Source organism: Pongo pygmaeus, chromosome 19, assembly GCF_028885625.2.
Source record: "Pongo pygmaeus isolate AG05252 chromosome 19, NHGRI_mPonPyg2-v2.0_pri, whole genome shotgun sequence".
NCBI lineage: Eukaryota > Metazoa > Chordata > Mammalia > Primates > Hominidae > Pongo > Pongo pygmaeus.
In genome coordinates, this window is record NC_072392.2 from 81,857,341 (window position 1) to 81,870,805 (window position 13,465).

Sequence of the window (13,465 nt, forward strand, 5' to 3'; positions counted from 1 at the left end):
TTTTAGTAGGGACGGGGTTTCACCATGTTGGTCAGACTGGTCTGGCACTCCTGACCTAGCGATCCGTCTGCCTCAGCCTCCCAAAGTGCTGGGATTACAGGCGTGAGCCACCGCGCCCGGCTGTCCTGCTTCTCTACCTGATATGTCATGCCCTTTGGACTTAATCTCACCAGCATGGGAGTCACTACAAAACTTTTCAGCAGCTGCCGCTTTGTTTCTCTCCATCTTCTAACGGATTCGGTTTTCTCTTTCGAGACAGCAGAGAGAAAATGAAGAGTGGAGTTTAGCTCCAAAAGGCTTGTCTGATCATTCTCCCTCTCCCAAAGGCCTGTGACTCATCTGAGTCTGTCCCAAACCATCTCTTGCATCTACGGGCTTAAGTGCACTGTGGCTATTTACATAAAACTTTATTACTTTAAAGCTCTAAGGGCTCATTTTGTGTTTCCAACTTTCCTATGTTGATAAAGCAAATATTAGATCCTTATTTATAAATAGGGAAGACGTTCAGAGAGATTAAACATTTGGGCAATTCACTTCTCTGGCAGCAGTTTCTTTCCCAGTACAATGAGGCAACAACAAAATATTTATCATTCTGGACTTGCTCAGATTTAGGCAGCAATTTGGAAGCAAAGTCAGTTTCATAACTCAGATGTGTCTCCACTAGAACATTATGAGAAACAAAGTCCGGCGCTCTCTAGGCAACCGGGAGGGCTTGAGCACTAACTAGATCTGCTCAAGGGCAAGAGAGGAGCGAGTACCGTGCAGCCACGGAACGGACTTTGCGGGCAGTGGGGACGTGTTTTTGGAGCGAACCCGGTAAAGGAAGTGTGCTACGCCATCAAGGGCCCCCAGTCCCGGCTGCCGCGGGGACGGTGCAGGGTCATTAGCTGTTGAGCCGCCCCGGGCGGGCCCAAGCCGTTGGGTCTCAGGTGACCGGCACAGGCGGCCGCGGGGTCCGGAACTGCTTGCTCCGGCAGTGGAAGAGACGGGCAGGCGTTGGCCGCTGCTGCTAGCAGCTTGAACCCCAGGGTCGGGACCGATGGCGGCTTGGGCTGCTGCCAGCCTAAGCAGGGCCGCTGCCCGATGCTTGCTGGCACGAGGCCCCGGGGTCAGGGCGGCTCCTCCGCGCGACCCCCGGCCCTCCCACCCCGAGCCCCGGGGCTGCGGTGCCGCTCCGGGCAGGACGCTGCACCTCACCGCGGCTGTCCCCGCCGGGCACAACAAGTGGTCCAAAGTCAGGCACATCAAGGGTCCGAAAGACGTCGAAAGGAGTCGCATCTTCTCCAAACTCTGTTTGAACATCCGCCTGGCAGTGAAAGGTGAGACCCTGACGGTCACCCAGCACTGGCTGCCGCCGCCCTCTAAGTGCCCGCAGCCTCGCTTGCCTCTCGGAGTTGGGCCCACCTAGATCTCTGGCCCTTCACTTTGTTTTCCTTCCCCAGTACCCACCATTGCCCACCTCATAAATCCTCAAAACACCTACCCTACGTTGGAGGTTCTCACTCACCTTTCCAGACGCTTAGCATCTGGCCAGTTTGTCAGAGAGGGAGCTGCTCTTGAGAAGATAAGCCGGTAAGGTAGAAGTGACTTCATCCTAGTCTAGCTGGGTACTTAATAGAAACAAGCCCTAAGAGTCAGGGCAGATGTGTGTCTCTGAAGTCGCCTCAAGTACCTTATTGGTTGTGGCAGGGGCACTGAGTAAAGCTATTACTTAAGTGCTTAGGCCTTAGTTTGCTTCATTAATGTTTCCCCAAGACACATTTCCTTGGAAGGTAGATTTGCAGCCATGTCTTTTCTCCCTTAGGTCGCCACACTGAAAAGGCTTTTTTTCTGTTCAGGGCCAGACATCTGTAGGAGTAAAGGAAAAGTCCTGTAGAAAGCATGGACTTTGGACTGGGCGCAGTGGCTCAGCCTGTAATCCCAGGCCAGAGGCGGGCAGATCACTTGAGGTCAGGAGTTCAGGACTAGCCTGGCCAACATGGGGAAACCCTGTGTCTACTAAAAATACCAAAAAAAAAAAAAAAAAAAAAAAATTAGCCGGGCATGGTGGTGCACGCCTGTAATGCTGGCTACTCGGGAGGCTGAAGCAGGAGAATTGCTTGAACCCAGGAGTTGGAGGCTGCAGTAAGCGAGATTGCTCTACTATACTCCATCCAGCCTGGGTGACAGAGCAAGACTCCATCTCAAAAAAAGAAAAAAGAAAAAAAGAAGAAAGAGAAACTATGGACTTTGGAGTCAGGAAGACTGGTTTCTGTCACTGACTAACCTTGAACAAGTAGCTTGAGTTTCTGTGAAACAAGGATAATACCCACCTTGAGGTAGTTTATGGTTTATGGCACATCATAGGCATTCAGTTAATGTTAATTTACCCCCTCAGCTCATGCCTGGTATTTGTTTGCTTCCTTTTCTTCAAAATTCTTGATATTAAGTTCAAGTAACATTTATGTATTTATTTATTTATTTATTTTGAGACAGAGTCTCACTCTGTCACCCAGGGTAGAGTGCAGTGGCGTGATCTCGGCCCACTGCAACCTCCACCTCCCAGTCTCAAGTGATTCTCCTGCTTTAGCCTCCGGAGTAGCTGGGACTACAAGTGTGCACCACCATGCCTGGCTAAATTTTTTTGTATTTTTAGTAGAGACAGGGTTTCACCATGTTGGCCAGGCTGGTCTCGAACTCCTGACCTCAAATGATCCACCCACCTCCACCTCCCAAAGTGCTGGGATTGCAGGCGTCAGCCACTGCGCCCCACTGAAGTTCAACCAACTTGTGTTTATCTTGTGCCGGGCATGCCATTGGTACTACAAAGACGATGAGATACAGCGCCTACCCTCAGATTACAATGTCATGTGAACATTTCAATAATTATGCACAAAGTGCCGGGCACGGTGGCTCACACCTGTAATCTCAACACTTTGGGAGGCTGAGGCCGGCGGATCACGAGGTCAGGAGATTGAGACCATCCTGGCTAACACGGTGAAACCCTGTCTCTACTAAAAATACAAAAAAATTAGCCAGGTGTGGTGGTGGCGGGCGCCTGTAGTCCCAGCTACTCAGGAGGCTGACGCAGGAGAATGGCGTGAACCCGGAAGGCGGAGTTTGCAGTGAGCCGAGATTACACCACTGCACTCCAGCCTGGGCAACAGAGGAAAACTCTGTCTCAAAAATAATAATAATAATAAAATAAAAATAATTATTATGCACAAAGTAGTAGAGTAAGAGCAGTAATGAGTCCAGGAAGTGTTGTTACCGTCTATAACCCTTTTTCATCTGACACAAAGTAGAGATCGCTGAAACCTAGCAGAATGAAAACCATCCCTAAAGACAATGAATTAGAAAGTTCTGGCCAGGCACGGTGCCTCATGCCTGTAACCCCAGCACTTTGGAAGGCCCAAGGCGAGTGGATCACTTGAGGTCAGGAGTTCGAGACAAACCTGGCCAACGTGGTGAAACCTCATCTCTACTAAAAATACAAAAATTAGCTGGGCGTGGTGGCAGGCACCTGTAATCCCAGCTACTTAGGAGGCTGAGGCAGGAGAATCCCTTGAACCCAGGAGTGGGAGGTTGCAGTGAGCCAAGATGAGCCAAGATCTTGCCACTGCACTCCAGTATGGATGACAGAGTGAGACTCTGTCTCAAAAAAAAGGGTCTTTTCTGGCCAGACATGGTGGCCCACACCTGTAATCCTGGCACTTTGGGAGGCCGAGTCAGGCAGATCACTTGAGCTCAGGAGTTTGAGACCAGCCTGGGCGACATGGTGAAAACCTGAATCTACAAAAAATACGAAAACAATTACCTGGGTGGGGTGGTGCACACCGGTGGTCCCAGCTACTTGGGAGGCTGAGGCAGGAGGATCGCTTGAACCCTGGAGGTTGAGGCTACAGTGAGCTAAAATCATGCCACTGCACTCCAGCCTGGGTGACAAAGTGAGACTTTGTCTCAAAAAAAAAAAAAGAAAGTACTTTTCCAAAATACTTATCCAGGCCAGGCACAGTGGCTTACACTTGTAGTCCCAGCACTTTCGGAGGCCAAGGTGGATGGATCACCTGAGGTCAGGAGTTGGAGACCAGCCTGGCCAACATGGCTAAACCTGGTCTCTACTAAAAATACAAAAATTAGCCGGGTGTGGTGGTGTGCACCTGTAATCCCAGCTACTTGGGAGGCTGAGGCAGGAGAATCACTTGAACCCAGGAGGTGGATGTTGCAGTGAGCCAAGATCGTGCCACTGCACTCCAGCCAGCAACAGAGTGAGACTCCATCTCAAAAAACAAACCAAAAAAACCCGAAAATACTTCTCCGTATCCCATTGAAACACTAGTTAAGGTATTCTAAGGTAGCAGAGCTAAATGGTGATTTGCCACTCCTTTGGCTTGGTGGGGCTGGAAATCCCTTTTTTTCTCCCATGTTGTAATGAGATGTCTTTGCTCACTCTTTTTTTTTTTTTTTCTTTAAATCTCAGAAGGAGGCCCCAACCCTGAGCACAACAGCAACCTGGCCAATATCTTAGAGGTGTGTCGCAGCAAACATATGCCCAAGTCAACGATTGAGACAGCACTGAAAATGGAGGTGTGTACTGTTTGACTTGCTTTGTATTGATCACAGCCTCTACTGGGCTCATGTCTGGATGGCCAACAAACACACCGTAAATTATCAGAGAGGGCCAAGTGCAGTGGCTCACGACTATAATCCCAGCACTTTGGGAGGCTAAGGTGGGTAGATCACTTGAGGCCAGGAGTTTGGAGAGCAGCTTGGCCAGCATGGTGAAACTCCATCTCTACTAAAAATACGAAAATTAGCTGGGTGTGGTGGCATATGCTTGTAATCCCAGCTACTGGGGAGGCTGAGGTGGAGGATCGCTTGAACCCAGGAGGCAGAGATTGCGGTGAGCCGAGATTGCACCACTGCACTCCAGCCTGGGCAACAGAGCGAGACTCTGTCTCAAAAAAAAAAAAAAAAAAAAACTTATCAGAGAGAAGGGTAGCAATGTAGTTGACGCCCTCGGCCTAGAGGCTTCTGAGAGCTCACTGTCCTTGGTCATTGGTTCTAGGCGCACAACTGGGAGTAGGATGCATAGGCAGTATGCAGGGCCATACAGCCAAGACCGGGACTGCTCAGCCAAGTTGTAGGGAGATGAGGTATTACAGAAAGAAGGGGCAGTGTGGGAGAAAGCCCTTATGTTAGATGGAGGAAGTGTTTGTTTTTCAGATGTTTATGCCCTAAAGGAGAAAAGCCAGTAGAAAGGGAGAGGATGGGGGTGATAGAGATGGTGAGAGGGGCAGGTATATAGAGTCCACGTAAGGGTACACCTTTCTCTGGGGCAGGTAGGGAGGCTCTGAGGAAGTAATAGTTATCTTAATAGCTCAAAATTATTGAGTGCTTCCTGCAGGCTAAGCATGGATAAAAACTCTATGTGTGTTATCTCATCGAATCCTCAAAACCACCGTAAGTAGAAACTGAGGCACAGGAATGTTAGGTGACTTGACTCAGGTCACATAGAAAATGACAGACTTGAAACCAGATAGTCAGACTTTAGAGCCTGTGCTCTAACTGTTATGCTTATTGCCTTCATGTAGACCGTGGTGCAGAGAAGGTGGTAGAGACAGCAACTATTTTCCCCACCTAGTGGCCCTTTTTTCCTTTGTGAAAGAGGAAGGGAGAAGTTGTGAGTTGAGAATTCCTGGAAAGTTGCAGGACAGGGTGCTTGGAGTGGGGAATATTGAATACATGGACAAGGGATGAGTAGGGGCATGGAAGGTCCAGAAGAGATTAGTCCCTAGAGCTCTGGATTAATTGTTTGAATTTTGAGACCATGCTGTTTTCAGCAGCTCTTACGACAAGGCCTAGGTGTGTGATTTTTCACAGCAGTACTCAGCAGCCCAGGGTAGGGGCCTTGAGACTTGACCGGTGGGTTTCTTACAGGATGGGGGTATAGGAGGATGAGTCTGAGTGGGATTGGGTGGGGACTAGATGTGGCATTTGGTTGGGGATGGTAGGAAGCAAAGCTGAGAGATGGCTGATGGATTGTTCAGGGACCGGAGAAACAGACTCCTTTCAAGTTAGGGGTAGTACTTCCTGTTACCTCAAAAGTTGGTTAGAGGGTGGGGACAAAAATAAAGATTGAGAGCTCAGGCTCCAGCCTAGAGAGCCCATCCCATGGAGTTAGTTTTGCAATACTTGTGGTTCTGGGCTGACATGTGGGAAGGAATTGGGAAACAGGAAAATGTGCTTGTGTTGTTTATTGCAGAAATCCAAGGACACTTATTTGCTGTATGAGGGTCGAGGCCCTGGTGGCTCTTCTCTGCTAATCGAGGCATTATCTAACAATAGCCACAAGTGTCAAGGAGACATTAGACATATCCTGAATAAGAATGGGTAAGTGTGCATCTGGGAGGAGTGGTAGGGACAGAGCCTTTATGTTCCAATTCTCTGCAAGGCAGGTACTGTTGATCTCTGCTAGTGTTTCAGGGTTTTGTTTTTTGTTTTTTTGTTTTTTGAGACGGAGTCTCACTCTTGTCGCCCAGGCTGGAGTGCAATGGCATGATCTTGGCTCACTGCAACCTCTGCCTTCTGGGTTCAAGTGATTCTCCTGCCTCAGCCTCCTGAGTAGCTGGGATTAAAGATACCCACAGCCATGCCCAGCTAATTTTTGTATTTTTAGTAGAGATGACAGGGTTTCACCATGTTGGCCAGGCTGGTCTCGAATGCCTGATCTCAGGTGATCCACCTGCCTCAGCCTCCCAAAGTGCTGGGAGCCACCATGCCTGGCCATGTTTCAGGTTTTAAGCATACTTGCTCCTTAGCAGAATCCAGTGAGTTAATTGACTTTCCCTTAATGTAGTCTCTACTAGCAGGATCCCAAAGACTTGCTCATCGGATGTAGAAGGGGATCTTTGTCCTATTATCCCCATCTGTAGCCATATAATGCCCAAGTCCTAAAATGCTCCACCAGGACTGGCATCTTAATGGCACAGGAAATTATCAGCTAAGTCTGCTTCCTCCCAACTGCAATCAGGGCAGAAAATTGAGCGTGGGGATATTCTTGGGCTGTTCCCTTACCCAGCAGCAGCTGCATTTTCTCCTTGAGGATGCGACCTGCTCCATGTCTGTGTGTACTTCATAGATTGGGTGAGAAAGAGACAGCAATAGAATGATGAGCTTTATGGAGGCTGAGCGTCTAGAGGCATCCACTCATGCCAGCCCTTTTCCTTCCCTGTCAGAGGAGTGATGGCTGTAGGAGCTCGTCACTCTTTTGACAAAAAGGGGGTGATTGTGGTTGAAGTGGAGGACAGAGAGAAGAAGGCTGTGAACCTAGAGCGTGCCCTGGAGCTGGCAATCGAAGCAGGAGCTGAGGATGTCAAGGAAACTGAAGATGAAGAAGAAAAGAACGTTTTTCAAGTAAGCATGAAAACATCGGTGTTTGGTGGGCTTCCAGGAGGACCCTGATAGATGCCTTACGCATGCCTCTTGGTTTCTTCCTTCCTGTGCCCCAGGGTATAGGTGAGACAGTTCACATATTGTACAAACATTTATTAAGTGAATACTGAATAGGACCAACTCTAGTGAGGACTATGACAAAGAGTCAAAACATTGAAAACGATGTCCCTGCCAGTGAAGAGCTCAAACCCAGTGATCCATTCCAGTACTGACATTCAGGACTTTGCAAGGTCCTGTGTGGCTTTGTCTCATTACCTCCTGGCTCCTCACCTCCTGACTTTCCTTTATCCCTAGTTTATTTGTGATGCCTCTTCACTGCACCAAGTGAGGAAGAAGCTGGACTCCCTGGGCCTGTGTTCTGTGTCCTGTGCACTAGAGTTCATCCCCAACTCAAAGGTGCAGCTGGCTGAGCCCGACCTGGAACAGGCCGCACATCTCATTCAGGCTCTCAGCAACCATGAGGATGTGATTCACGTCTATGATAACATTGAATAACCAGGCTACATGTGCCCCCGGGTTCCTTCCTAGAAATGTGGCAGCCCATTCCAGCACACAGGCTTCTGCAGCAATCTCTGAGGGTAAAGCCGGTGGGAGGCTCAGCAGGCCAGGAGGCCCAAGGCCAGGACTTGCGACCTTGAAGCCAAAGGAATCTCACTTGTGGGGCCTCCTTGTCAGCTCTGCTGCTGTCTCAGAGCCATCTGGATGAGTGTCCAGACACCCTCTTGGATGCAGGGCGGGACCACCCAGCTGGTCAGACTCTGATGTTGGGTAGCTGGCCTCTGTGGGGATTGTAAGTGCCCTGAGGCGCTCTGTACTAGAAACTGCTCTTAATAATAACAGTGATTATTGGTTGCTGCATTGCTGTTGTATGGCTCTTGAGTCTTCTTGAGTTTGTGTCCAGCTGTTGGGATCCTCTGGACTAACTTTCAAGTCCCTAGGCTTAGCTCTACTACTCCAGTCCCAGGATTATTTTTTTAATTGGCCATAGAAATGTAGTTGTATCCAGGCACTCCATGGTCTAATGCTGGTCTTACAGCCTAAACCTGTCATTCATTCGTGCAACTAATATTTCTGGAACACTAGCTATATACCAAGAACTGTACTTATCTGGAGCATAAGCTATTCAACTGGTGTCCTGTGTTAGATCATGCTCTAGAATGTAGGACCTGAACACAGGACTGCTCTTTACTGGAGCTGCCCCAGGGCAGTGTGAGCTGCTGTGCAAGCATCTGTTGCTCTCTTTGTGTGACTTCTGTGCCCTTCTTTCACCAAACAGCTTAAGGTTCTAGCCCAGTAGGAAATCAAGTGCCAATGATAAGGGACTTGGCAGTGGCTCACACCTATAATCCCATCTACTCGAGAGGCTGAGGCGGGATGATCACTTGAGCCCAGGAGTCTGAGGCTATAGTGAGCTATGATTGCACCATTGCATTCCAGCCTGGGCGACAGAGTGAGAACTCTTCTTTTTTTTTTTTTTTTTTTTTTTTTTTTTTTGAGGCAGAGTCTCACTCTGTTGCCCAGGCTGGATGGAGAGCAGTGGCACAATCTTGGCTCATTGCAGCCTTGACCTCCTGGACTCAAGCAGTCCTTCCATCTCAGCCTCCCAAGTAGCTAGAACTACAGGTGCATGCCACCACGCCCAGCTAATTTATATATATTTTTGTAGAGATGGGGTTTCATTATGTTGTCCAGTTGGTGTCGAGCTCCTGAGCTCAACTGATCTGCACACTTGGCCTCCCAAAGTGCTGGGATTACAAGCATGAGCCACCACGCCTGGCTGAGTCTGTCTCTTTTCTTTTGAGACAGAGTCTTGCTCTGTGGCCCAGGCTGGAGTGCAGTAGCATGATCTTGGCTCACTGCAACCTCCACCTCCCAGGTTCAAGCGATTCTCCTGCTTCAGCCTCCCAAGTAACTGGGATTACAAGCAGGCACCACCATGCCCGGCTAATTTTTTTTGTGGGGGGGAGGGGAGAAAATTAAACCTTATTTATTTATTTTTTCTTTTTTTTTTTAAGTATTTATTGATCATTCTTGGGTGTTTCTCGGAGAGGGGGATGTGGCAGGGTCATAGGATAATAGTGGAGAGAAGGTCAGCAGTTAAACACATGAACAAAGGTCTCTGGTTTTCCTAGGCAGAGGTCCCTGCGGCCTTCCGCAGTGTTTGTGTCCCTGGGTACTTGACATTAGGGAGTGGTGATGACTCTTAAAGAGCATGCTGCCTTCAAGCATCTGTTTAACAAAGTACAAAGTACATCTTGTACCGCCCTTAATCCATTTAACCCTGAGTTGACACAGCACATGTTTCAGAGAGCACGGGGCTGGGGGCAAGGCCATAGATCAATAGCATCCCAAGGCAGAAGAAGTTCTCCTAGTACAGAACAAAATGGAGTCTCCTATGCCTACTTCTTTCTACACAGACACAGTAACAATCTGATCTCTCTTTCTTTTCCCCAAATTTCCCCCTTCAACAAAACCGCCATCGTCATCATGGCCCGTTCTCGATGGTCGCTGTCTCTTCGGAGCTGTTGGGTACACCTCCCAGATGGGGCAGCCGGGCGAGGCGCTCCTCACTTCCCAGATGGGGCGGCAGGGCAGAGGCGCTCCTCACATCCCAGACGGGGCGGCCGGGGAGAGGCACTCCTCACATCCCAGATGATGGGCGGCCGGGCAGAGGCGCTCCTCACTTCCTCCCAGACGGGGTGGCGGCCAGGCAGAGGCGCTCCTCACCTCCCAGACGGGGTGGCCGGGCAGAGGGGCTCCTCACATCCCAGACGATGGGCAGCCAGGCAGAGACGCTCCTCACTTCCTAGACGGGGTGGCGGCCGGGCAGAGGCTGTAATCTTAGCACTTTGGGAAGCCAAGGCAGGCGGCTGGGAGGTGGAGGTTGTAGCGAGCCGAGATCACGCCACTGCACTCTAGCCTGGGCAACATTGAGCACTGAGTGAGCAAGACTCCGTCTGCAATCCCAGCACCTCGGGAGGCCGAGGCGGGCAGACCACTGGAGGCCAGGAGCTGGAGACCAGCCCGGTCAACACAGCGAAACCCCGTCTCCACCAAAAATACAAAAACCAGTCAGGTGTGGCGGTGCCCGCCTGCAATCCCAGGCACTAGGCGGGCCGAGGCAGGAGAATCACAGGAGCCTGAGGCAGGGAGGTTGCAGCCAGCTGAGATCCCGGCAGTACAGACCAGCCTCGGCAACAGAGGGAGACCGAAGAAAGAAGAGGGATAAGTAGTAAGTTGGTGAAAATACAATGAGGTTGCTATCAAAACAATAAGGTGCCATGCCGGGGCAGGAACACTGCAAGTTGCGAAAGCCCCAGGCAAAAATGGTTTTTGGTAATGGGGTCTGCCTCTCCTTTGCTATAAGGGAGTCAGCTCATCCTAGCCCAAGTTGCTTACTTTTTCTCCCTTGAATTTCCTGTTGCCAGGGTTTGTCTCAATTGCGCTTTGTTAATTCAGGGGGCTAAGTAGGCAGTGCTAGGTTTAGGCTTTCATTCCATCCGTTCTATAAAAACCAGGTTTTTCCAAATCCAGTACTTCATAACTCTGTTATAATCAAGTAGCCAACTGCTCCTCTTTTACTGTTCATTTCTAGATACTAGTATATATCACAATCAAAACCCCCTTCTCTTCACGGGGAAAGTGTTACTGCAAGATTGTCCGTCATTTTGCTACGCACAGCCTCAGGGCCCATCAGCCAGTAATTATGCTTCCCATAATTAGTATGTCATCACCTCTCATGTTTTTGCATGGTCTCCAGGCTGAAAGATGCAGCATGTAATAATTTTAAGAAATCTACATCTACATCTTGATGACCAGAAATGGAGATCCTCAAGGAAACTTTCAAAGTTGTTATCCAAACTAGTCTCCCTCCCAATTCCACATCTTAAAATCAATTTGTATCGCCTTGTATAAATTACACAAAACCAAGAAAACAAAGACCCAGAAAACTTTTTTGCCCTTCTAAGCGGGTGACCTCATGGATTTTGTTTCACAGCTTGCGGAAAATGGTGTGGTGACACTTCTGGTAAACAGGATGTTGGCAACAAAGAGAAAATATCTCTCCTCAAACTCCACCAACTCTAACCTGCCAGCCTGTTGGTACTTGTGTAATAAGAAGAGTCTAGTGCCTTGGAGGGCTCTGGCTTGTTACGGGGGAGATCCTTACTGGCAGGACAAGCACTGGCCATAGGATATATGAGCTCTAAAACTCTCCTGTAATATCTCTGACCCAATTTAGCACCACTTTTTTCCATTTCATTTTTTAGGACCGAAACATAAAAGAACCAGTGTCCAGAGGCAAGTGATATATGTCTTACACTTGTGGCCATCCTTCATTTCTTCATACACTTTGCTTAAAAGACTAAAATTCCCAATTCTTTATAAAAAATATATTCTTGCCCTCAGCCCCAATGGCCACTGGCAAAGACTGTTATTTCCCCATTGGGGGAAATCCATTGATAAGAGAGCCTCCTTCATCTTCTTGGTCATAGTTGGGATGAGGTGCATGTGGTCATCCACACACTTGGTCACACAACCGTCCAGCTGCTGCTTCACCTGAAGCTCCTTACTCCCAGCATCCATTGAATCTTTGGCTTCGTTGTTGCAATGCATGGCGCACCGGGCCAGGTGGTCCTGGAACTTCTCCAACTCACTGGTGACCAAAGCCTGGGCTTGAGCCAGAGGCACATGGCAGTGCTTTGATGCACTGGTGCACCTACTACTGCATGGAAGCCTGGCTGTTCTCACAACAGCTGATGCTGCACCAGAACATGAGACCCTGCATCTTCCAGATGTTCTCTCTCTCCAGACTCTTCACCATGGAGTCCACCACCTCCTGCACCCACAGCTGCTGCAGCTCTGCCATGGCGTCCCCATACCGCCCTGCACCGTGCCACCTCGGCTAATTTTTGTATCTTTAGTAGAGACCAGGTTTCACCATGTTGGCCAGGCTGGTCTCAAACTCCTGACCTTAGGTGATCCGTCCACCTTGGCCTCCCAAAGTGCTAGGATTACAGGCATGAGCCACGGCGCCCGGCCTCTGTCTCTCAAAAAAAAAGAAAAAGAAAAAAAACGGACTTGCCAGGGCCTGCTTTGCCTGGGTCCCTGTGCATCCTGGGATTGGTCAGAGTGAACCAATGAGAAGACTGAGCTGCTCTCAAGAAGGCCTACCACAAGCTGGTTTTGAAAGCTTCTTGGTTCTGAGAACAACCAGCCCTAGATCCTTTTCATCTCTGATGCCAAATGATGTGGCACTGAGAACTGAAGAGGAAACATGAACAGAAAGAAGAGTGAGGGCTGAATAAGAATCCTCACCGGTGGGAAATAGGGCCCTTGGTACCTTTTGCTCCTAATAGTCACATCTGGGTTTAGAAGGGTCAGGAACTCCCACCTCCTGCGTCGGAGCCTGTCAAGCATGTCAGGCCTAGAGTGGCTTTCTGATCCCTGTTATACACCTATTTATAAGTGATCTAAGCTAATTCTGAGCTCAGAGTAATTTTCCTGAAGGAGCTTCAGGTAAATAAGGATGGCAAAGAACTAAAACCAAATTTACTGTAAATGATGACTTCAGCTTCTAAGAAAAGAATTACTGACTCCACACTGATGTCAATAGCTGGAGAGTAAGGGCTATGAGGAAGAAAACCAGTGAAAGAATCCATGGTCTTGCCACTTGCCCAAATATCTGAATTGCTTATCATTAAAAAAGAGCAAATTTACGTTTATATGTGGCTTCATAATTTGTAAGATACTTTTACATGTTATTTATTTGATTTTCCCAACAAACCTATAAAACACTTTGGCCAAGTATTTTATGCACAAATGATCTCATACCAAGCAGGAAAGAACAGGTCTTATACTGATAGACTTTGGTGTTTATAAAATAGCTCTGTTTTGGAAATTAATTTGGAGGAATCTTATCATTTATAATCTGAGAAATCTGTACTAAGGGAGTCTGCTCTTAAAGGGAACATGGCTAGTCATGTGAATAGATCTCTAATGTAACATATAGAATCTTTATTAATATGGATTG

The 13,465-nt window shown here is 48.6% G+C and overlaps 1 protein-coding gene and 1 pseudogene across 2 annotated transcripts; one reads left to right on the plus strand and one right to left on the minus strand.

Moving 5' to 3' along the window:
- Positions 1-232: 232 nt before the first annotated feature.
- LOC129017939 (translational activator of cytochrome c oxidase 1) lies at positions 233-8,292 on the plus strand. Of its 2 annotated transcripts, none has more exons than XM_054458952.2 (5): positions 233-1,319; positions 4,460-4,566; positions 6,245-6,372; positions 7,218-7,395; positions 7,729-8,292. In XM_054458952.2, the coding sequence occupies exons 1-5, from the start codon at positions 1,040-1,042 to the stop codon at positions 7,927-7,929; spliced, it is 894 nt and encodes a 297-aa protein (XP_054314927.1). In that variant the 5' UTR covers positions 233-1,039; the 3' UTR covers positions 7,930-8,292. The 2 variants fall into 2 exon arrangements, with proteins under 2 accessions (XP_054314927.1, XP_063513161.1); XM_063657091.1 differs by having other exon boundaries at positions 818-1,319; positions 7,963-8,292.
- A 3,522-nt stretch (positions 8,293-11,814) lies between these two features.
- On the minus strand, positions 11,815-12,301 carry LOC129017615 (protein FAM136A-like; annotated as a pseudogene).
- Between the last annotated feature and the right edge of the window lie 1,164 nt (positions 12,302-13,465).